The sequence below is a fragment of the Canis lupus genome, chromosome 13 (genome assembly GCF_011100685.1).
Source record: "Canis lupus familiaris isolate Mischka breed German Shepherd chromosome 13, alternate assembly UU_Cfam_GSD_1.0, whole genome shotgun sequence".
Classification (NCBI taxonomy): domain Eukaryota; kingdom Metazoa; phylum Chordata; class Mammalia; order Carnivora; family Canidae; genus Canis; species Canis lupus.
This window is the reverse complement of record NC_049234.1, coordinates 420,685-446,735: the sequence shown is the minus strand read 5'-3', so window position 1 is coordinate 446,735 and position 26,051 is coordinate 420,685. Positions and strand designations below refer to the sequence as shown.

The 26,051-nt window shown below is 39.7% G+C and overlaps 1 protein-coding gene across 1 annotated transcript; it reads right to left on the bottom strand.

Annotated features, from left to right (window-relative positions):
- Positions 1-1,172: 1,172 nt before the first annotated feature.
- Positions 1,173-26,051, bottom strand: ERICH5 (glutamate rich 5). Its single transcript, XM_038555138.1, has 3 exons — positions 25,957-26,051; positions 6,657-7,676; positions 1,173-4,735 (listed from the first exon to the last, which is right to left on the bottom strand). The coding sequence occupies exons 1-3, from the start codon at positions 26,012-26,014 to the stop codon at positions 4,626-4,628; spliced, it is 1,188 nt and encodes a 395-aa protein (XP_038411066.1). The 5' UTR covers positions 26,015-26,051; the 3' UTR covers positions 1,173-4,625.

The following is a 26,051-nucleotide window of genomic DNA, read 5'->3' as shown; positions in this document are numbered from 1 at the left end:
GCTATTTTGCTATAGTTACTTTTATTTATTTATTTTTTAAAGATTTTATTTATTTATTCACGAGAGACACAGAGAGAGAGAGAGGCAGAGACACAGGTAGAGGGAGGGAGAAGCAGGCTCCATGCAGGGAGCCTGATGTGGGACTCCTTCCCGGGTCTCCAGGATCACACCCTGGGCTGAAGGCAGTGCTAAACCGCTGAGCCACCCGGGCTGCCCATACTTTTATTAGGAAACATTTGAGAACTGTCTATGTTCTACAAGAAAAAAATGAGGCAGATTTCAAACCAAAGTTAGTATCCATATGTTTGTCAATTATAAATTGTCAATTTTAAAAAATTGGTATCCCTAACTGGTTTCTCAGAACTCCTTTTCTGCAAACTGGTGAGGCTTGCTGTCCCTAGTAGTGGGTAGGAGTAGTATGTTTATTCATGTCTATATAGCATACTATTAAACTGAATGGGCGCCCTTCTTCCACCTTCAAATGTTATTAAAGCCTGACTTTAATGTCTGGAGACTTCTTTCATTAGCCACAGAAATAATGATATAGGGTGAGCTTGCAATATCTCATATACTGCCCAGTAAATCTGCTGAGTGGTATTACTGAAATAAAGCTAATGGCCTCCAATTTGATTCTACACGGATTAGTAATGCCAGGGAGGAGTTCCCTAGTTTTTGTTGATAGTAACAACTGAAAAGAGAAACTCCATCCCTGTGAGTTGCTCTCTAGGATTACACTATTGTGTTTCTGTAATTAAAACCTTGCAAGTATAACCCAATGCTCATTAACTTTATAAACTCTGAGGAAGAAAGGAGCTGACAAAGTTTTAGTTTTAGATTAAATGTTATCTTGTGAGCAAATGCTTTCAACTTTTCAGATTGCAGCCGTGCCCTGCTATTTAGTGTGGGGAGAGAAAAAGAAAAGCATATCATTCCTCCCTTTACCTTACAAATGTGGGTTAGCTAATGAATGGCTTTATGATGTTCACATTTCGGGCATTTGTGAAACAATTCACAAGTGGTCACCAAATCATCATTATAAAAATGAGATGTTTGTAACTTAGGTGCTCTAACAAGCTTTTGTAGTTTCCTAAAGAGCACAGATGTAAATCCTATCAAGGTTATTCAACCATAAGTATATAATACTCTTGGATTAGTTAAACATGGAAAAAACATTTTCCTTTTAAAGCCATTTTTATTTTTAATTCAAGGCCAAATGTAGAACAAAGCATTTGTTAAAAGGGACATGGGTGTTTTGACTGTTCCAAGTTGTTAGGAGCTTTTAGTCCAAAGTCGAAATGGAAAAGGCACTAAAGTCACAGGTTGACCGCATATTCTTACCCTGTGGGTTCCCCAGGGGACTGGGTACACAGCACTTCTGGCCAAGAATTCTGACATCAGACTGGGAATTTCCTAGCTTTGCAACTGGCACCCTCTGTTGGTAAACATTCCATACCGGGATTGCTAGCAGGCAAACCATTTGTTCTCCATTTCCCCTTCCACTTATTTGTAGAAAATGCTGAAATTATCTTAGTAGACCACAAAAGGGGCTACAATCCTATATAGCACCCCAGGATGAGAGAATCCAGTCCTGATGATAGTTTCTCTATGAATTCCTTACAAACGGCTCAATCCTTTTGTCCAACTTCTATGGGGTTTTTTGTATATTTTTACTATTGGAGTTTGATTTGCCAACATATAGTATAACATCCAGTGCTCATCCCGTCAAGTTGCCACCTCAGTGCCCGTCACCCAGTCACTTCTATGTTTTGAATCTGGAGCAAAACTGATAATCTCTTCTCAGAGTCTGAGCACTTTGAAGCAGAAACCACTTGGCTACGCTGTCCATCAGTCTTAGGCAAAAGAGAAAAAGTCGAACATAGGGAAGGATAGATTGTGGTTTTTATATGCACTTTTTACAACACAGGGCTATGTAAATTCTCATTTGTGTTTTAAAATGTGGATATGTAAATATACACTTACGTTGTAGCATATGCATATAGCATAGCATATATACTACCTTCTTGTGGAAACATATGCAAGAAACCTAATTATCCTTTCATAGAAAGTCTAAAAGATATGGGAGGGAGAACTTTACTGCCCGTTTTATACCTTTCTGTATTATTTGAGTTTTACTACAGGCGCTTATTACTTTAATTTTATTTTAAAAAATAAATCCTTATTTAGATGAAATATTTCAATTCTAGGATACTCAAATATTATGGAACTTTTAATTTATAGGTTTTAATAAAAAAATTACTAGTATTATCTAAAAGAATAAGAACAGTTTCTAAAAATGTCTTAGTAACCACATTAAAGGCCAAAGTATAAAAAGTACCAGAAATTTATACAAATTTCAAAAATCCAAGAATAAATAACCTAGTAATTAATGGAAAATAATAAGATTAACAAACAACTTGAAAACTTACATTGCCACTATATAATGCTTTGGGAAAGAGTTGTTTCAAGAATCAGTTCTAAAGAAATTTCTTTAACACATGCTACGGATTAAAAAAAGATAATCTACACAATACAGAATGGATCTTTATGTCTATTAAGTAAATGAATCCTACTATTTCAGTACTTGATACAAAATACAATTCCACCTTTTAAGGTGATTTTCATATTTTACACTAAGCTCTATCATTTTCTAGTTACTAGATATCTGTATAAAAATACCTTTTGGTCAGGAAAAACACCTTTGGGTCACAAAAGGCAGCTTGAAAGATATTATATCATGTCTGATTTATGTAACTTTCTGACCAAAAAATAGTGCTGTTTTCAGAACTAAACAAGATATATAGCTTGTTACTGAGCTTGAGCAGCACTCGTGAAAATGTGCTACACAAACTGAGATTTTAAATATATTCTTTTTAAATGAATTATAAATAAATGTGAACCCTTGGTATTTACTATTCATTGATTGATTTGACAAATATTTATCAAGCACCTATCATATTCTACTAAAGGAGCTAAATGCCTGAATTAGAGATACATAAAATAGTCCTTGCTCTCAATAAAATCACAGTCCAGCCACTCTGCAGAAAAGAGGATGTCATCTACTCAAGTACCTCCTTTTGTTGTCTACTTCAGCTCTTTAAGGTCAGAAGCATAAACTAATGTTAAAATCAGAATAAAGATGATAATTCTTCCCTGAATCCTATATCCTTGAAATTAATTATAGGTCATCTTATTAGTCATTTTAATATAAAAGCTAAAGTAAAATATTCTAGTTAATTCATCTGAGCAGTTACCTTAAAAATATATATTTACATTTAAGAAAAAGAAACCAAGTGTTTCCAGACTATAATTCTATCCTGATATTCATAAACACCAGGCACTCAATGGTAGACAAGATTGCTATCATTACTATTCATGTATAATCTTTTACCAAAATCTCTTGGCAATTTTGGAAGAATTCTTGAAAAGCAACTTTCAATGTACATCATTTTAACATTAATAAAATATTATAAATGGTTTTTAAATTCTAATTTCTTAACTCCTTTCTACCTCTAAAGCCTAACATTAAACTATAGTAATCTGAAACAACAAAAAACAAACAAAAAGACCCAAAATAAAAACTTCTCATAGGCAACTAATCTAGGTGTTTTGTTTGTTTTTTAGAGAGAGAGAAAAAGTTTGCAGAGCACATGCAAGGGCCAGCTAGGTGGGCTGGGGGCAGACAGAGTGAGAGGGAGAAAGAGAATCTTAAGCAGACTCCAAGCTCAGTGAGAAGCTCCATGCAAGACTCGATCTCACGATCCTGAGATCATGACCTGAGCCAAAAATCAAGACTGGGACGCTTAACTGACTGAGCCACCTGGGTGCCCCACTAATCTAGGTTTTAATTCTTATTGTTTGTTGCCTCAAATACATTTAAGAGCCAATTGATTTAAAATATATTAATGTCAGTCAAAAGGACAACACTAATTGAAATCTTTCACCTAAGTGTAAAATCAATAGCTAATTCAAAATGGCACATGAAAAATGTGTAGCCTTTCGGTGTAGAAATGCCTGATCTTGCAATAGCACCAGAATGCATTTTTTTGACAAGGATTTTGTTAACACATTTAACACACCATGATAAATAAGAGTCTACCGTAGTAGATAGACTTAAGGTGAGAAGGTAACTAGATGACACACACTCCAATGTTCCTACCAGCTTTCAATTCTGCAACAAGAAACACTAGGTATAGCTTGACTTGACGTTGTTCATTCTTACCCACTGTAATCATACATGTATAACCTTATTATCATGAGTTCCCTAAAATGTGTTAACTCCTTTCTCCAGCCACCTATACCTAAGGTTTCTACCTTCTTTTTAGGGTCTCATTTTCTAAACTGAATAGACCTATTGCCACAGTGAAGAAAACACCCTCATACTCCAGTGATTGTATACCCTACTTGTCATTGGCTGTGACTATTGTAGTCCTGAATGTATGGCTATTCTGAGTGCCTAAGAAAACTGTTCATAGCTTAGCAGTTTTATGGAACAATGTAATCAGGAACATAATAACCACACTTTGTATAAAATACATAACTTTGAAAGATAAGATCTGTAACCCTCACACTTCACATTTTTCTGTTATAATACACTGTGTCCGTTATCCTTGTACTACCACACCAATTTATGTGGCTGCTGAAAGATCCACAGCTTCACCTGTTTCTTCTTTTGTTCCAGCCCCTTCACCTCCTTTCTCATTCTCTGTCTCTGTTTCAACCTTTTCTCCTGTCTCACCTAGAAAAGTAACCAAAGGAGATATTAAGAGATGCTCACTTAGCATGAACAATAGAGTACCCTACAGCCAGTTTCCAATGGGCAGCTCCTGCTCTCTTTGTCAAATTAGTAAGTTTCTCTGGTGGTGTCAAGAAAGGCAATTGCCCTGAATCTCTCAGATCCTCTGAATGGCCGACATCCCTTAACATTTTCTATCTTGACATCCCTTTATATAAAATCAGGCTTCAGAATTACCCAAGAAATGACAGCAGAACATAATATAAATAAAAAGTTCCATGTAAGGTGATTTGTATTAGAAGCCCCAAAAAGTTCTAATCCGTGCATTCTACTTCTAAGGATTTATCCTAAGGAAATAATGATGGATTTGCCAAAATAATTATCTATTAAAATATTTATCCAAGCTCAGTTTCAGGAGCAAAAATGTGAGAGCAACCTGAGTGTTCAGTTCTTGGTAAATATCCAATAATATGTCTTGACTGAATAGTTTTGTGTCCATATGTGCAGATGAAAATATTGTTGTAAAGGTGGTTTATAGGCATTAAGATGTCCATGGGTTCTTTTTGAATGAACAATGCAAGTTATCTATAGTATGTTCACATTTTAATTCTGAAGTTTATATATGCATTAAAATTCTAGAAGCATATGTTCAAAAAAAAAAGTTCCATTTATATTTAAATGAAAAGGTGGTCTAGGCATGCCCAGGAACCCATTTTGTTGGGCCATTGAGGTGTTTGAAGAAAACAATCATTAAACATTTAAAGATTGCAAACATTTAAAAGTCTGGACACTGTAGATATAAATCTGTCTCCCTAAGAAGTCAGGGTGGGCAATATTGGCTCACGGATGGAGCTAAGCAGTAGTTACCTCTTTAACAGGATGGTGTGCCTGGTCACTACCGTCCCCAGGGCTCCCCGTGCCATAAACATGTGCCTCTCACTTCACTCACTATCCTCGGCCCTAATGACTTGAGTTTGCTAAGGTTAGGGTCTAGCCCAACAAATACATGCTTTTACCTGCCCCTTCCTTATATTCCTGGAACACTTTTGTACACCTTCCTTAAAGCACTTACTTCAATAGACCGTGGTAATGTGTTTAAATTCAGCCTTCTTCCCATTAGACTGTGAGCCCCTGGAGAACAGGGCCTATCTCTTACTCCCACCCTCACCCCCCACACTTGGCATATGATTAGCACTCAAAAACTGCTGTGGTAATAAATGAATTAAGGAACATATGGATGAATGCTTTACTTAATTATACCATAGTGTGAAGCTAAAATTTACCAATATGTAAATCATTCCCCAGAAGAACTGTTATTTTTTTCAATTATAACTCCAATAAAGAGTAGAATAGATGCCATTTTTTTTATGTTGGCAAAGAACATTTTAAAAACACATATGCCAAGACATAATACGATGTCTCTAGTCTTCTCCTAGAGACAAAAAGATAGTAGGACAGCAGCAGACTGGCAGTGATTTTCTAAGGATAAATGGGCAGAGATGAAAATTGCACTGTTAAGATCCATTAGCTGGGTATTCTTTCACTAGAAGGTGAAGTTCCTCTGCTAACCACTTACTCATCTCCACTTTGGATCCTCATACCATACATGGGACCTGATGAAAAGTGAACCTGGAAAAATCCAGAAATTTTAACACGTTGCCTTCAACATTCAAGTGTATTCAACAAAGATAGATCCAGGTTAAAAATTCTGGACACAGATTATGCTTTAGAACATTTTTCTGTATCACTTCTTGTCCTTTTGGCTCAGATCAAGTGTAGAGCATTTCTGCTGCAGAGCCAAGAGCCCATTTTCCAGGTATGAAAGCCTTCTGGTTTGGGTCAAATGAAATTCAACCACCTGACATAGAGATCCCCAGGGATGATCACTTATGCAGCACATCTACACAACCAGCATAAATTTTACCTTCAATGTGTTGGTCCTCTTCATTAGTATGAGTTTTCCTGACTGTGTCCATATTTACTCCTGTTTCTAGAATTCCCACTGGATGCTCCATGCTTCCAACTATTATTCCTTCAGGTTGAATCTTCTCCATGTTTCCTGGACCTTCAAGAGTTTTATGGGGCAAATCATCGTTTATAGCCGTTTCCACAAATGGACTTCCTTCCAATATTTCTGGTGTTTCATTCTCTTTGGGAATTGTTTCTAGAAGTTGGGACTGCTCATCTTTTCCCAATGTTTCTTCATGTTGCCGCTCTTCACCTGTTTCTACAAACTGGCTTCCTTCTAATATTTCTGGAGACTCACTCTCTTTGGGACTTGTTTCTAGAGGCTGGGACAGCTCATCTTTTCCCAATGTTTCTTGAAGTTGCCACTCTTCAGCTGCTTCCACAAATTGACTTCCTTCCAATACTTCTGAAGATTCATTCTCCTTGGGAAATGTTTCTGGGCATTGGGTCTGTTTACCCTTTCCCATTGCTTCTTCAGGTTGTGGTTCTTTAGCTGCTTCCAGAGGAGGGATTTTCTCAGCTGTTCCTGGAGGTTTCATCTCTCTGGCAGTTTGTGGATTCTCAGTACCTTCCACTGCTCCAGGAGAGTCCTGCTCTCCTGTGATCCTCAAAGGCTGGTACTTGGTGCCTGTTTCTACAGATTCAGTCTCAGCATTTCCTTTTAAAGGCTGAGCCTCTGTCACTGTTCCCATGTCTCTCTTCTTTTTTCCTGTTTCTGGAGTAACATCTGTGCCACCTGGCTGAGGTGGCCCAGACTCCTTGAGTCCTTCTAGAAGCTGAGTATCTTCTGGTAGATCTGCAGCATTGTTTGCCGAGGGCTGTTCACGGAGTGATTTAATACCATTAGCTGTAGACACTGCTGAAATCTTGAGCTTCTCAAGTTGGGGAGGGCTTTCCTTTTGTACCTTGCCATAAAGAGTAGATTCTTTTCCCATTGTACATGGTTTTGGCTGAGCAAAGCAGGACTCACTTTCTTCTGTGGTTGAGAAAATACATATTTAAAGTTACTTTTTGATCATTCATTTGAAAAAGAAAAAGAAAAAATACAAATTGTTGGTTAGTTTCTATCCTGAGAAAGTATACTGCTATCAAGAAACTGAGGGGGGCACTTGATGGGATGAGCACTGGGTGTTATTCTGTATGTTGGCAAATTGAACACCAATAAAAAATAAATTTATTATTAAAAAAAAGAGAAAGAAATAGATTTAGGGGCGCCTGGGTGGCTCAGTCAGTTAAGTGTCTGACTCTTGGGTTTGGCTCAGGTCATGGTCTCAGGGTTGTAAAAAAAATTTTTTTAAGTAGATTTAACATTCAAGAAAGTCCTGCATACAAATGAGTAAAAAAAAAAAAAAAAAAAAAAGCCATACCATGACCCTAACCCTCCATAAGTCAAACTTCCTCACTGTCTTCAGCTCAAATACCTTATCTTAAGCATTAAGGTCCTCCAAAATCACAGTATTTTCTTGTTTACTCCTCAGACACCTTCTCATGGATCCTGCCCCGTTTTCTAAGTAAGCACATTTCACTTGTTTTCTCACATTCTTTCCCCTTCTTGCTCTGTTTTTTCTAAGCCTTGGTAGAAGATTTCATTCAGCATGTGGTTTTGGGCTGCTAGAGGGGGCTTACTTTTTCCTGAAGCAGAATGGCTCTCAGTGAAAGGAAAGGGCCCCCTGACAGAGAAGCTCCACTAGGTAAAGACCAAGACATCTGGGAAGGAAAGTGTCAGGAATTGCTCAGCCTGAGTTTCATCTCATTTGGGGGACAGAAATCAAGAAAGAGTTGGGAACCTAATTCTGGCTCTTCCTCCAGCTGTGTGACCTTGAAGACTTAGCTCCTAGTTATCTCATCTGTAAAATGGCAGTGAATCTCTCTCCCCCACCTTTCTCAGAGCTGCACAAGGCATCACATTAAACACTTAATGTAAAAGTGCCCTAGACAGTTTAAGACAAGCAACTTGGCAACATGATTCTACTCTTTGACCCAGTAATCTTCCTTGTGGAAATTCATCCTATAAGCACAAATGTCAGGAAAAAGCTTTGGAGAAAAGTATATCATCTTAGTATTCTTTATAATAGCAAAAACTGGAAAACAACTTAAAAGTCTAATAATTTGGGGAAAAGATATTCTGCTGGATGGAATATTATTGTACCATGAAAAAAAGATGATTATGGGGACACCTGTTGGCTCAGCAGTTGAGCGCCTGCCTTCGGCCCAGGGCATGATCCTGGGGTCCAGGAATCGAGTCCCACATCGGGCTCCCTGCATGGAGCCTGCTTCTCCCTCTGCCTATGTCTCTGCCTCTCTCTCTCTCTCTGTGTGTCTTTCATGAATAAATAAATAAAATCTTTTTTTAAAAAGATGATTATGAAGACCATATGCTAATATAAGAATGTAATTATGATATAATAAGTTATAATATCAGCACGCACAATTGGGTTAATCAAATGGAACAATGCATATAAAATGTGCACCTAAGTGCTCAGCAAGTTAGTTATCAATTTTATTACAGTATGATTAAAGCAAAGTTGATCATTGGAAGAGAATGATGAAGGAAGAGAAAGAAAATCACAGATGGTAAAAATACCGGAGAAAATAAGCTATCATGTTAAAATGGGTCTCCAGGTAATATGCTTCTATCTTTTTTTTTTTCCTGAATATTTTTTTCCTTTTTTAAAATCTCTTTTCCCTAAGTTACTCCCCACCCTAATTATATATGCATACATACATATCGCTTATTTAAGATGCACAACTAATACTCGGATCTCCTCTCCCATTTACCCCTTCCTGGGGGTAAGTTTCTTAATTCATTTAACTGTTTTGGAGGGATATTTTTCTTCTATATCTCTAAGCAAATTGTTGCTTCATGATCTTTCAGTGTGGGCATTTCAGTTCATTCCCACATGGAAACTAAAGACTTGGGCTCCTTCTTCTCCCACCTCTGTCACCCCTTACCCTCTCCCATCACACAGTCACATTTACTTTCAGTTCAGCAACTGTATGTGAGCAATCACTGAAAATAGTATTGTAATTTGGGTAAAGTGGTATCCAGGTTCATGTCCATAGAATGAATATGTCTGCTAGGAAGAACCAAGCCAAACAGTAAGCTATTACTTTGTGTAAGTTATTTTTCATTTTTCCCTGAGTTAAACTGTCATAGTTCTTCACTTCCTTAGGTTGTGTATTATCATTAATTCAACTCACTGCCAATTGTCTCTCTTTTTAATATATTTGTTCACATCAAATCATTTACCCCTGCTTCCAGGTTTGGAGCCCTGGATATAGAGTAGATATACAAGGCTTGGAGAAGCCAAGTTTGGGGAGGATTAGGGGAGATTCAGGGCCCTGGCAGTGGGTCATATGTCAGAACAGGGTGAAGGGCCATCTTTTGCCTCTCCCTCAGACCTCATCATGAATGAAGCTTTCAAATTAATAGCACTTTAGACAATTTAACAAAAGTGATTTCTCAGGCCTATAAAGAAACTCATTATGACAGGACAATTCATTTAGATCACACAAAGGATGTTCTGGTGATGGTCGCCCTAGGGAATTAAGGAAATGTGTTAATATACTAATCATAGATGTCTGCCAAATTATCTTTTCTGTTAAAATAGTTATTACAGTGATTAGTACTGTCAGTTAAATGAGACAAATGACTTTCATCCAGCTGTGCCACCTGTGGGTAAATTCCAACGGCATCATTCTTCTAGGGCAGAAAGCTGTGGGGGGAAAATGTGACAACACCCAAAACAAAGTCACTCAATTTCATATTTTGAAAAACATATGTTATCAGACTGATTCAAGTTTTTTCTCCAAAACCAAAAGCTTTGTGAAAAGTTATTTACCCACAAATAGTGTCACTAGTGTCCAAGTGATCTATCAATTTTTGCCACAACTAGAACATTTATGCCCATGATCACAGTATCAGTTTTCATTGTTAGGTACTTTTCCTTATCTTAATGACATACTTGAAGTAGGCAAATGTCCCCAACATATAATATTTTTATAAAACCACCTGAAAATACGCAACCAAACTGGGAAATATAACAGATGAATGTCATGTCTTTTAATATTTTCCTAAGTATCCCAAAGGAGATAAAACATTTTTTAAATGATTAGCAAATCTTAACTATAGAGAATAAACTGATTACTGGAGAGGAGGGGGGAGGAGAATGGATCAAACAGGTGATGGGTATTAAGGAGGGCACCTGTGATGAACACTGGGTATTGTACGTAAGTGATGAGTCACTGAATTCTACACCTTAAACTAATATTTCACTATATGTTAACTAGCTGGAATTTAAATAAAAACTTAGAGGAAAAAAGTAATAAATAAAATGATCATGAGAGAGAGAGAGAGAGAAACTGCTCTAAGTGCAGTGAGAAATTCATTTTGTATTTTTTTTTCAGTCAAAATATTTATTCTTTTCCTTAACTGGGTCAAATGGTAATACAAAAAATCATGAGGCTGCCTTAAGTTTCTCATGTGTTATACTTTAAATGTCCCAAACCTTACAGAAAACCACACATGACCTACTTTCCTTCATAATTCGTAATACGGAATCTCAGCTTTCATTGTATATGCTTTGAAGTAACTTCTCTCTGCAACCATTACTAATACAGATTTGCAAAAGACTAGCTCCAGTTAAGAGAGAATTGCAATGGTAATATCAGCCAGGCTCTTGGGTACAAAAACAAACATATGGGAGGATGAGGGAAAAAAGAAAGAATTTATTAAATACATTCTGCTTGAATTTTGAAATGAATGTATTTTGGAGGCCATAGTTCTTAATTAACAGCCCAAAAGTTCTTTTTCCTACATGATAGAAAAGGGTAATCTATTCTAAAAGGGAAGACGATATCACATGGCTTTGAAAACACACCCAAAATGTAGTGGGTCTGAGGCCTGATTCCTGCACTCACTAGCCTGATTACAGCTCTTTGTGCCTCAGTTTCACCACCTGTAAAGCAGTAACTGTATTAGCAGAGTTGTTGTGAGGATTCCATGTGTCCCCTTGCTACTGGAAAGCATAAGCACAGTGACTAGCGCCATTGAGTGACAATCCACATTAGCCATCACTGATATTATACCTCACTTGATGACGAGAGCAAGGAAGAAAACATTGACAAACAGAAAAGTAAGGTAATTTCATTCATTCTGATACTGGCACCTTTCTCTAAGCTTATTCAGAAACAAAGAGAAGATGGGAATAAATAAATGAAAAGGTTGGAAAACAAATGGTAGTTTCAAACCACCTCTCAGAGAGTACAGCAATGAAGTCTACAGTCACCCCAAACACTTCCTGTCAGGCACCCAATTTCTAGCCTTCAGAATATTTTTATCCCCAGCTGCCGAGGCAAGTACAATTTCTAGATTTGTTTAATCTATCCTCCTCTTCAGCTTGAGCAGTGCATTCCAGACTCTACTGATGTTGGATGTGAATCCTGATTCCACCATTTATTTAACTGTGCCATTTGGATAAGTTCCTAACCCCTCTAGACTTCACCTTTTTTTATCTGTAAAATGGGGATACAGGAATTGCTTTTTAGGCATCTTCAGAGAACTGCTTGAGGTGCTAATGTGTGTGGTTCCCCACCATGGTACGTGACATGAACAGGTACTTGGGAAGCTGGGGGCGGTGCAGGTTTTCTCACTACACGGGGTGCCCCACTGAGTAGCGGGGGACAGCTGAACTCCAGCCTTGTGCACCTGCAGGGCTGCGTGTGTCAAGGGTGGGGAGAGCACCTTTTTACAACCTCACAAAGGTCCTTTGTGGCCTACTGGTGGCCCCGTCAATAAATTATAGCTAACTGAGAAAGAATGGACTGCAACACCAACAATCTGGGATAAACAGTTCCCTAAACACTAGAAAGTTGTCAACATTGACCTACGAAATCATTTTGTTACCATGATAAGTTTTAAAACGTGATAACTGATCAATAATGGGATAATATGCACAATATCGGGCATGACCTGACCAGCATGAAGGAAGTCTACTGACAGCTTTTATATAAATAAATATCTTTCATTCTGTTTGTTGGCTTTGATTTCACTTATTCACTGATTTCAAGTATTCAAGAGCCTACTAGAGGCCACCTCTACATTGAGCATAGGTCCTAGCAGATGACCAGGAAGATCTGGTCCCAGCTATCCTCAAATTTACTGTCTGCAGGGAGATTCAAATAATAGCTACCCTCCTTAAGTACACCTTGGTGCCTAAGCATTACCTCTCACCCAAGAACCTCCACACACTCTGTCGACGTGGTTTTATGACTCCCAGACATGCCTCCTTGAGGCAGAGGGTACTACATCATTTCTCCTAGCACTCTGACTTGAAAGTTCAGAGATGAGATCTTTCGTCCACACACAGGAGACATTCTACGCCTAACGTGTATTATTAAATAATAAAGATTGTGGAGAGATGCATTGTTTCCACATCCAAAGTAGTCTAAAGATGTGTCTGTTTCCTGAACCCTACATTTTATCAAATCATACACTGCTCTGGGCCTAATCCTTTGGTGCTCATTATCTCTCTTGATTCTGTTGAAGGTTGAACCATCACAAATTTGTTGCGACAGCTGAACCAACAGAACCCTTGTTGTAAGCACCGTTGTGATAGGCACACAAAGAAACGAAATACTAGGCAACATTACAGAAGGGATTAGAACTAGAGCTAACATACCTGAAATTCACATTATGATGGAAGCTTTTCAACTCAGTTCATTACCCTAATCAGAAATGAAAAGTTTCTACCGAGCAAGGAGAAAAACGAGGTCAATATTTCCTATCCCATGGCTGTGACATATCAGACATCCCAAAGACCTCACTGGCCTGTCTACTGGGTTTTCTAGAGAATCAGTGATAAAAGGGCACTCTGGTATTTTCCCCTGCTGCCACCATTTCTGGGTTCTTTAGCTGTGGAGCTTTGGGAACCGAGATGCAGCAGGAATCAGTCCCAAAGGAAATCTACTCATCTTCTCATTTTCTTACTTTGCTTTCTCCTCAATTTCATCCTATCATTTATCCAAAATTTGTGGAGTTACTAATGGTACTACTCTAGATGTTTTTGCCCTTTTCTCTCACCAAAGTATGTAAAGACACTATCCTCATGTGCCATGGCACAAATGCTAATCCCCAAGGGTGCATTCTGTCATTCGGCAGATATCAACAGGGCATTCATTTAGAAGAGAGGAGAACTGAGGCAAAATCCCATGTACCTGAAGTATGAAACCATAGGCAAAAATTCCAAAAGAGGCTAAGTAAAAATCAGACAAGCCATCTTTTTATTAGAACTATTTAGGTTGACATATTTAAAATTACTTTTGACCATCACAAAGTAAATTCAACCAAGTTTGAAGGTAAACCTAACATTGATATTTAACTATAGAGAAACAAGAACATGTAGTTGGAGAGACACTTCCAGAACACTTGACGAGCACACATGGAGATGTAGGACCTGTAGAGGGGAAAGGCTGATTAGAGAGGCTAAGGAGCCAGTAATAACTTACACTGAGAATGTGTACCCTTGATATGATGTAATATAAGGGGCACTTTACCTCTGTGCTCTTCCAATGACCACAGGAGCATTGTAAGAAAAACATCAGACAAACCCCAATTATTGAGGGATAGTCTACAAAATACCTGACCAGTACTTAAAACTGTCAACAAGTCTGAGAAACTGTCATAGTCAAGAGGGACCTAAGGAAACACACTAAATGTATTGACCAAATGTATTGTGCAATCCTGGATGGGACTCTGGAACAGAAATAGGATATTAGAGAAAACCTGAAGAAATCTGAATAAAGCATGGACTTTGGTTAATAACAATGTATCAGGGGGCACCTGGGTGGCTCAGTCAGTTAAGTGTCTGCCATCTGCTCCAGTCATGATCTCAGGGTTCTGGGATTGAGCCCTGTGTCCTGCTTCCTGCTCCACGGGGAGCCTGCTCCTCCTTCTACCTCTGCCCCTCCTCCCACTCAGCTCTTTCTGGCTCTCAAATAAATAAATAAAATCTTTAAAAAAACATAACGCATGGTATTCGTTCATTAATTGTGACGAGCATGCCTACTTATGTAAGATATTAATAATAAGGAAAAGCGGGTCTATGGGAGCCTCTGTACTATTTTCATACTTTTTCTGTAAATCTAAAACTTTTCTAAAATAAAAGTTTTTTTTTTTTTTTTTAAGTATACCAGCAAAAGTACAAGAGCATGTAACCTAGCAAAATAAGATCTGATAACTTTACAGGACGCCTGAGTGGCTTAGTGGTTGAGCATCTGCCTTTGGCTCAGGTTGTGATCCCAGGGTCCTGGGATTGAGTCCTGCATTGGGCTCCCCACAGAGAGTCTGCTTTTCCCTCTGCCTATGTCTCTGCCTATCTGTGTCTCTCATGAATAAATAAATAAAATCTTGAAAAATAAACTTTAGAAAAACTGTTTCACAAATTTTGGTCATTCACATACCACTTTTATGATTTTTTATTATTTTTGTACCACTTGTGCTATTACTAACTTAATATATTTTTTTAAAGATTCTATTTATTTATTCATGAGAGACACAGAGAGAGAGGCAGAGACACAGGCAGAGGGAGAAGCAGGCTCCATGCAGGGAGCCTAACGTGGGACTCGATCCCGGGTCTCCAGGATCATGCCCTGGACTGAAGGTGGCACTAAACTGCTGAGCCACCTGAGCTGCCCATAACTTAATATTTTTAATAGTCCCTTTCCCTTTACAAATTTAGCAAAAAAAAGAAAAAAAAAGTCAGAAAAAAAATCACCAAACTAGTTGATTTTGAGGAAGAAAACCAAACAATTTGATCTTGGAAAAGCAATAAAGAAAAATTGAGATTTACTAAAATTGGTATTAATGATAGATAATTTTTATTGAGGACTTACTAGATAATATTCTAGGCAGGGGTCAGCAATTTTTTTTGTGTATAGGGACAGAGTGAATGTTCTCAGGTTTGCTGGGCTTAGGGATGCTATTGCAACTACTCTATCATCCTGAAGAGAAAGCAGTCACGTGATATGTAAATAACTAGGCATATCTGTGTTCCCTTAAAACTTTATTTACACAAACAAATGGTGGGCTGGATCTAGCCAGCAGGCAAGTCAGCTACTTTCTAGGTTCCTTATATGTATTAACTGATTTTATTCCTCAGAACAAGTCTATGAAATAGGCACTACTGTTAATCCTATTTTACAGATGAGGTCACTGAGGCACAAGGAGACTGAGTGGCTCAAAGTCACACCACTAAGTGATCATGAAACAGGATTTGAAGCCAGACCCACATTCTTAATCAGCACTCTATACTGTCTCCCAGGATGTTGAAATACACACACACATACACACAGTCTCTATGGGTAATCAGAGCCTCTCATAACCATCTAGTCTATAGAGGCTACTGCTCCAGGGCAAAGAAAAAGGAAATTAGCCAAAAGAAACTATGTGGTTCCTCTCAGTCTTAGGAAAAATGGAAAAGGTAAGAATATGCCCTCCTAAAGAATCAACTAAAGAAAAAAAGAGTTCCTTATCATTATTAATGACAGCAAGGAGAATAATTTGGGGAGGACATTTCAACAGAGGTCCTTGCTCGGGTGGCTAAAGGCAGATGTCCTCTCCAGTAAGAAAAACCACAGCCAGTAAAAATGACAGAGCAGTTGGAATGCACATCCCAGTACTTATCGATCTTTTTAATGTGGTGGCTCACATAGAATAGGATGTTTGTGCAGCACACTGCACACTGTTTGGCAGGAGGAAGCTGCCCCTGAGGGCTCACACTGTCCAGATCCTGCCCAGCTGCCCCAAAGGCTGGGAGAAATGCTGGCACGCTGCAATCTCATTCTCACAGGCTGGGACGCTCTCATACATACAACACAGGGACAGATATATTTCTGTCACCATAAATAGACTAGAGGAGCATTAGCTGGGCAAGGCTGAGAGATAAGAACAGATCAATCAGGGCAGTCTGCAAAGTGTGGAATGTTTTCATCCTGCAGGGACCCTTTAGGAGGACCTTTTAAAAGCAAGCTTCTGGGACGCCTGGCTGGCTTAGCGGTTGAGTGTCTGCCTTTGGCTCAGGTCCTGATCCCGGGGTCCTGGGATCGAGTCTTGCATCAGGCTCCACAGGGAACCTGCTTCTCCCTCTGCCTGTGTCTCTGCCTCTGTGTGTGTCTCTCATGAATTAAAAAAAAAAAAAAAAAAAAAAAGCAAGCCTCTGAGGAAAGCAGAAAGTCCTTTTCACTGAATGTAAGGACAAATATATAACAGGCTTGAGGATGTATTGTCTCCAAGTAGGAAAATGCTGGTAAGAGGGACAATTAATTGATAGACCAACAAAGTAAAACAAAAAAACTTGATTTCATGGTACATCCAAAGAAGATCCTGAGGACCTTTCTTTTAATGGAGAGGAAGTAGGTCAATCACTGAGAGGGAAGGGCCTGGGAAGCGGTGGAGGGGGTAGGGTATTGGGGGAGAGGCATCTGGAACAGCTGCAGAGAAGGCAGGCTCAGGCCAGAGAGAAGGCCTGTTTAGCAGCCTCTTGAACATGAGTCATTTCAATCTTTGTCTTATGAAGTCAAGTTCATTTTATATGTATTTAAATGATATTTATTAGAGCTATTTTGATGCCCCTTTTCAACTATACATTATTTGTAAATGAAATGTGACTTTGGGTGACCCTAAAGTAGATACATAGGGAAGGATGTCATTTTGCTGTCTATGGATGCTTCTCTTTTTTTTTTTTTTTTTTTTTTAAGATTTTATTCACAAGAGACACACAGAGAGAGGCAAAGACACGGGCAGAGGGAGAAGCAGGCTCCCAGCGGGGAGCCTGATGTGGAATTCAATCCCAAGACCCCAGGATCACGACCTGAGTCAAAGGCAGATGCTCAACCACTGAGCCACCCCAGGTACCTCTATGGATGCTTCTTGATCTTTTTGCATCTTGACTTTCCTATTTAATGTACATTTGGACATTTCCTTTATCTAAACCAGCCTAATATGATGTGCTCATCTCAAAGCAAGTGTTCAGAGCCATACATATTCGAATGTCAGGAAATGTTCAGTATGAATAAAGAACATGTTATTGGGGCTTGAAGTCTTCTGTCTTATTAGAGAAGCCAGGCTGGAGGAGAGGTCAAGGGACTGCTGAGTATGCGGTCTGAGAAAAGAGGGTCATCCTTCCTAGCTGTGGGGATCCAGCCACCCAATCCCCGCAGCCCAGCCCAGTTATCCTGGGGACCCACTGCCCCTGGAGCCCTTCCAGGTGGAAGAAAGTGATGTCAGCTGAACTTGCCTCTATGACACAGACTGCCTCATCTTTTTCTTGCCTATTTCCAATGATTCCCTCCCCCCCCCCCTTGTTTCTGAGTATATTAATCACCTGGCCTATTTTGTCTACTTTCATAAAGCAATTCCCATAGATGCTGAGCTATTAAAACCAATGTGGGGCACCTGGATGGCTGTCGGTTGAGCATGGGCTCTTGATTTCAGCTCAGGTTACGATCTTGGGGTCCTGGGATAGAGCCTCATATGGGGCTCTGAGCTCAGCGGGGAGTCGGCTTGAGGATTTCTCTCCTCCTTCTGCCCCTCCCCCTGCTCATCCTCTCACTCACACTCTTTCTAAAATAAATACATCTTTTAAAAAAAAAAATGTGGGTTTTTTTTTTCAGTCTTCATCCTCAAAGGGCAAACTTCTGACACCCTTGAATATATACAAAAGAATGAATTCTAGAGCCAGATGGGTTAGCAACTCCCAAGGAAGGGTTCAAGGGACATGAACAACAGCAATGTCCTTGGGAATGTAAAGAAGCTTCTGAGGTCATTTTGATACTTTCCAGACATTAACACTCACTTGGAGAGATATATCCTGGTATTTTGCTTAAAAACAAGAAATTACCTAGAACTACATACACTTAAACACACCAGTTTTGAAGCCTGGCCAAGTCTGATGCTCTTTATCTGTTTTCGTGAGTCTTTCCATAACTTACACGTCTGAGGTTTTTATTTTAAACCTGATGTTGTAAAACATTAACACAGAAGTGAAACTGTGCATATTAGCTGGGACATGTGTCAACCTTACAGGTGCATGCTTAGAACACAATGAGGCTTTGTTTTGCTGTGTTGACCCTTCCCTGCCTGATTAGGAGACCCTCTTCACAACCCACTCTCTTCCCAAGCCCACCTCAGCCAATGTTGTCATCCAAGTCTCTGTTACTCCCTGGGTCCTGATTCCTACTCTTCCTCTGCTTTTCTAAGTAGCACCCGCATCCCCTTCAATCCTCTTCTCTGTCAATCCATCCATTTGCCCATCCACCCACTGAACAAATATGGATTGTATTTTTCCTACAGGTAAGGACATATGAGTCACAGCAGAAATGGGACTAGAGATCAGATGGAACTGGACTGTGAAAACAGCAGGTACTTCCAAGTCACACATACTGAGCTTTAGCCCCACCACTTGCTAGCTCTGAGATCTTAGGCAAGTTATTTATCCTCACTGAGCTGCAGTTTCCTAGCTGTGTTTGGTGATATCAATGCTTGCTTTATTATTTATTTATTTATTTATTTATTTATTTATTTATTTATCTATTTATTTATTAATGCTTGCTTCAGAAGGCTCTCGTGGGGATTAAATGAGATCACAGGGATCCCTGGGTGGCTCAGTGGTTTAGCGCCTGCCTTTGGCCCAGGGTGCGATCCTGGAGACCCAGGATCGAATCCCATGTCGGGCTCCCGGTGCATGGAGCCTGCTTCTCCCTCTGCCTATGTCTCTGCCTCTCTCTCTCTCTCTGTGACTATCATAAATAAATAAAAATTAAAAAAAAAATGAGATCACAATCTAAAGTACTTGGAACCAAGTGTGAGCTCTTACCTTATCTCCCGACTTTTTCTCCAAGCCCTTGTTTTGATGTGGCTGCACTAATCTTGAAAACCCTTCAATTTTATTTAAAAAAAAAAAACTTACTGTATTGCTGATGAGTGAGTAAATTGGCACAAGTCTTATGGAAGGCATGTAGGCAGTTGTCCATCAAAATCACAAATGCACATGATACTCTTTGACTTAGTCATGCCACTTCTGGGAAATTGTTCTATGGTTACACTTGCACACATTCAAAATGATGTATATGTAAAGGAATTCACTGCAGTTTTGTTTGCAACAGGAAAAGACTGGAAACAAACCAAATGTCCATCAATAGGAAACTGGTTAAACAAATCACATAATGGATTATTCAGCAAAGGTAAAAAACGAGAAAGACATTTTCTTTATATCGATACAGAAAAAATCTCCATCCTGTTAAGTGAAAAACAGTCGGTATAATACGTTTTAAAATGAAGATGGGAGAGGGAAACAATATCTGCAACGTATAAACAAATTTTGGAAGAATATACAAAAAAAACCTCCACCTAATAAAAATATTTACTCATGGGTATGATTGGAACTAAGCAGATGATGGGAGTAGGGCAGGAGGTATACTTTTCACGGCATGCATTTTTCAAATGTTTTCAAATTTTTGAACCACGTATGAGGTTCTTATGTTCCATTTTAATTAGCTGTATGTAATAACCACCCTACAAAGACTTGCCAAGCATTCTCTGTGTGCCAGGCTCTAGAGGGAACACAAGACATACAAGACTTAGTCTAGACTTTCAGTATTTTAAAGGAAGAAATCACATTTATATATATAATATCTGCATGCAAGGAAAGCCTATTAAATGAGTTTTAATGCTGATGATGTTTATTCTTCAATTACAAAGAAAAAAATGTCTATTTAGAACTGAAATGCCACTGTGTGAAAATATTGGTTGAAGGCTGGAGGTATTTCCACAGTACAAAGAACAATCCACATAACAGCATGAAATGCAAACCTCATCCTATTGCCTAGGTAACATGGAATCCAAGCAGCCAGTGAGAGTTCATGGTAGAATAAACAAATGATTATAGCTACCAGCAGAAATGTACATATTAACTTAGAATTGGATTTTCAATAATTACCGTCTATTTTCTTCGTCCATGTTGGTGCTTAAGCTATAAGATCTCAGAAGAAGACTGCCAGAAACAGATGGCATTTATATTAGGCAAGAGTAGGGTAATAGTCATACATGTACATAAAAGGCTGGCAGCACACGGAGGAAGGTTTGAGTACAGACATAGAGATCTGTGGGTCCTTTAAAGTTTGTAAAATCAACAAAACCTTTGTGAGATTCTTTTTTTTAACAATAAATTTATTTTTTATTGGTGTTCAATTTGCCAACATACAGAATAACACCCAGTGCTCATCCCGTCAAGTGCCCCCCTCAGTGCCCGTCACCCACTCACCCCCACTCCCCGCCCTCCTCCCCTTCCACCACCCCTAGTTCGTTTCCCAGAGTTAGGAGTCTTTACGTTCTGTCTCCCTTTCTGATATTTCCTACCCATTTCTTCTCCCTTCCCTTCTATTCCCTTTCACTATTATTTATATTCCCCAAATGAATGAGACCATATAATGTTTCAGTGAGATTCTATTAGATCCTCAGGGTGCTGAAAAGAACAGAAATTTTGAACAGAATATTACCCTAGTATTTAGAACTTGATTCCACAAACAGGAAAGTCACTCAATCTTTCTAATTGTCCTTTTGGAAGGAAAAGCCTCTTTCTTCACACATTTTAGGGCATTTGATAAAACTCTTCTGTGTGACTACCATGTACCAGGCCCCATTCTACACTTTGATAGCACTGGATAGTTATTTGACTATCTACCTGTGTCCTGGTCCTCCCCATACCTCTTTCCCTAGTCAGTCATCTTCAGAGATGAGGGAAAGAAACTCAGCATCTGATGGGTTAGAGCAAACATAGCCAGGTGATCAGTAGAATGGATTTTCCTATTCAGCCTATAGCTACCTAACCAAATAGCTGCCATCTGATTTAAATTTAAGCTCAGAAAATAAGTACCTTCATATTTTAATGCTACAGGATTTTAGGGCTGTAAGACATCTCAGAAGTAATCTAGCCCAACCCATTATTTAATGATTATTTTGCTTGTTGTACCATACGTAACAGTTTTTAAGCCAGTTACAGAAAATTCAAGTAGACAGAACTGTCAACACAAATCCAGTCTACTAGCGAGTCATGTATTTTAACATCAACCCATGGGGTTTTAAGGTGGATATTGTGAGTTTAAAGAATCTCTGGTATGATATGAAGATTATCTGGAACCTCTATGGGGGGGCACCGGAAATTTCTCCTCATCTATGTACTCTGCTTAAAATATCTCTAAGTTGGGACTCCTGGGTGGCTCAGCAGTTGAGCGTTTGCTTTAGACTCAGGGTGTGATCCTGAATCAAGTCCCTCATCAGGCTCCCTGTGTGGACCCTGCTTCTCCCTCTGCCTATGTTTCTGCCTCTCTCTGTGTCTCTCATGAATAAATAAATAAAATCTTTAAAAAATCTCTAAGGTTAAATAAATGTCTTTCAAATATTCTTAGCTTATGTTTGGAAATAAATATAAAGTTCATATTTTCCTGACTCATTTAAGGATAAATATTTATTAAATATGTATATTATATATTAATATACAATAAATTTATATACTGCATATATCACACCAGTATCGTATTTATTACAATATATATCTTATTTAGGGATTATGATAAAACTATTATAATTATGTTATTAAATTTATTAAATTATAATACTATATTATACTTTATTAGATTTCTTTTGTTGTTTGAATAATAGATGACCACACCTCGAAGGGAGATTCAGAATGCTTTCAGGCAAAAACAGATTCTTTTTTTAAAGATTTTATTTATTCATGAGAGACAGAGACAGAGAGAGAGAGGAAGAGACACAGGCAGAGAGAGAAGCAGGCTCCACGCAGGGAGCCCAACGTGGGACTCGATCCTGGGACTCCAGGGTCATGCCCTGGGCCAAAGGCAGGAGCTAAACTGTTGAGCCAACCAGGGATCCCCGCAAAAACAGATTTAAATCTAGTTATCACATGGTGGTTTAAAGAGAAATAGGTCAAGCTCTGGAATCAGAGTACCTGAATTCAAAGCCCAGCTCTGACTCTAATGAGTAAATAATTTGCTCAATGTCACAGGGCTCCTTATCTGTGAAATGGAGATAATCATGATATTTAGTCATGGTATTGTCATAAAGACTAAATGAAGTAATTCATTCAACAACAGTGTGCTGAGTATTGCAAAGCACCAGGGGTACAGTGAGTAAACATATGTACAGGACATTTAATAAACTTGGATTTTTAATCTAAAAGCTCATACACACAGACTTGGCATTGTATATAGGATTTAAAGAAGTTGTGAGCTGCAGAAACAGGAATGAATTATGTATTGAGCCTCCAAGATCATGGAGTTGAAATGCTGATGAACATACAGTAGTATCCAGTTACAAGAAAGTATTGTGTGATTGGGGATCAAAAGCAAAATACACCTGTTGACTGATTCAATATGTGCATTGAGCAATTTATGCAGTGTATTAATTTTCTACACAGTCAACCTTGTCAGGCATTTTAATATTTCTTTCAGAACAAAACCTGTGAAAACGTAGAACAATGATGAAAGCATAAATGAAAAATGAAAGGATGTGACTTATGGTGATGGTTATTAATCTTGGTGATAAGATTTTTTTTAAACATAGTTATTCATAATTTTTTTTATTTGGACTGGCCTCTGCTTAAAAACCTATCCACCTATTAGATACTTTTGTCCTTCCCTAAGACTAACATTCCCCAGAGTGATGTTTTATTAGTTAAAAACATCTATGAGGGGTGTCTGCCTCTTGATTTTGGCTAGGATGGAGCCCTGCATCAGACTCCACACTCAGCATGGAGTCGGCTTGTCCCTCTCCCTCAGCTCTTTAACTGGGCTCATGTGCTCTCTTTCTCTCAAATAAATAAAATCTTTAAAAATGTAAAAAATCTATAGTGATGATTTAGTGCTCTGCTTTCTAAAAATATTTATTTATTTATTTTGAGAAAGAGAGCACAAGGGAGCAGCGGGAGGGGTAGAGAGAGGGAGAGAATCCTGAAGTGGACTCCCCGCAGAGTGCAGCCCCCCCTCCTGCCCCAGAAGTGATCCCAGGACCCTGAGATCATGACCTGAGAAGAAACTGAAAGCCTGTGGCTCAACTGAATGAGCTACCCAAGTGCCCCCCATTTATTATTTGAGAGAGAGAGAGAGAAAGCAAGCGTTTGAGTGGGGAGAGGGGAAGAGGATGAGACTCTCCAAGCAGACTCCCTGCTGGGCATGGAGCCTGAAGTGAGGCTCAAGTCTCACAACCCATGAGATCATCACGGGTTCAATATGAAATGGGTTCATATTGAGTTCACAGATTCATGGATTCACAGCCTGAGCTTAACCAAGTGAACCAGAAGGTGCCCCTCATGCTCTGCTTTTTTTTTTTTTTTTTAAGATTTTATTTATTTATTCAAGAGAGACACAGAGAGAGGCAGAGACAGAGGGAGAAGCAGGCTCCATGCAGGGAGCCCAACGAGGGACTCGATCCCAGGTCTCCAGGATCACACCCAGGGCTGAAGGCAGGCACTAAACCGCTGAGCTAGCGAGGCTGCCCCATGCTCTGCTTTTAAATCGGCATGCTATTCCTAGGATATCTGGGGCCATGACAGGAGATAAGAGAAAGCAAAATATGGTGTATCTTTCTGAAGCATCAATTTTCCTCAGCTTTTCATATTGAAACCAACAAGGATTTATCATGGAACAAAATGCAAAATCTACCTGATTTCATAAAATAAAATGAAATATCAAAGAAACTGCTCCTTGTACTGGCTTCTTTAAAATTTTTTTAAAATTATTTTTATTTTTTTGCACTGGCCTCTTGAGAGCATGTTTAGGATGCAGAGGCTTTCGTTTCTTTAGGAGAAAGGTGAGCAAGTATTGTACATTAGGAATGGATTTTTTCATCATTTTACATTGTTGTCAGAGACAGAGGGTTTGGAATCACTTTTATATAATGGCTTTAATTACTTTGCCTATTTTCAGACACTTTTTTAAAGATTTTATTTTTTCATGAGAGACACAGAGAGAGATGCAGAGACATAGGCAGAGGGAGAAGCAGGCTGCCTGGGGGAAGCCTGGTGGGGAACTCAATCCCAGGATCCTGGGACCACATCCTGAGCGCAAGGCAGATGCTTAACCACTGAGTCACCCAGGTGCCCCTATTTCCAAACTTTTTGTTGCTTTCTGTTATCTACTGAAATTAGAAATAAATTCATCATACACCACGAAAATGACTGCAACACAACATACTTCTGACTAGGACACAGTGTCTGAACTCTGAAACAACATTCAGAAAACCTTGTGCTCTCTATTACAAAATCAGAAAGGAGGACGTTACTGTGTTATTGGAAGAACACAAGGTGCTAAAAGAAGACCTGTGAAAAGGAATTAACTGAAATATAAAATTTCCCCTAGAGTTAGCCTTGAATATGATCGCAAACTAACTTGAAGGCATTTGCTTATTAACCTTTGAAACTTCATCTAAAATGTTAGCCATTTAAAATTTAAGAGGTACACATAAAACCCGGTCATTCTCTCGTTCATTAATCTGTTCTTCCTCTTTTCACAGCACTTATCACTGTCAGAAACTTATCTTAATCATCCGTTTATTGCCTGTCTCTTGGACCCCTGGTCCAAAAGCAGGGTCACTTGCACCTCATCATCTAGCCAGGCACCCGGCTACCATATAAAAAACCTTCAAAATATACTTCTTGAATTTCAGTGATGACCACTTTTTATCGAATGGATATTTGCCAAGAAGTACCGAAGCCAAGGACAGGGAGAGTGTGCCCGACCTCTCCCCAAGCGCGGGGTCCTCCTGGATGCGGTGAATGCCCACCCGCTCTCCGGAGCCTTTCCCAGTTCCCACGGACTTTGCAGCTTTGTACTTTTAGGAGATGAGAGGAGCACCTCTGGTTAGGGCAGGGAAATGCTCATTAAAGGCACCCCTCGGCCAACCGCGGGAGGGGCTTAATGCCGCCTCCCGGGTAGCTCGGCCGGCGGCAGCGCGGCGGGCGCCTCGGGACCCCGGCACCGCGGGGCCCCCGGGCGCGCTCCGGGTCCCGGCAGAGCCGCGCCGCGCCGCGCTCAGCTCCGTCCACTCCCGCCCCGGCGAGCAGCGCCCCCCTCCGAGCGGGGCACGCGCGGGTCGCGCCTTCCGAGCCCCCCGGGAGCCAGCCACCCCGAGGCCCGAGGCCCGAGGCCCGAGGCCCGGGAGGGGTGGGCCCGGGGACCCCGCTCACCGCGGCGGAGCCTGCTGCCGTCGCCGGCCTTGTGGAGGGCGCTGCTGGAGCAGCCCATGGCGGGACCCCGCGGCCCCGGGGCGAGCGCAGCCGCC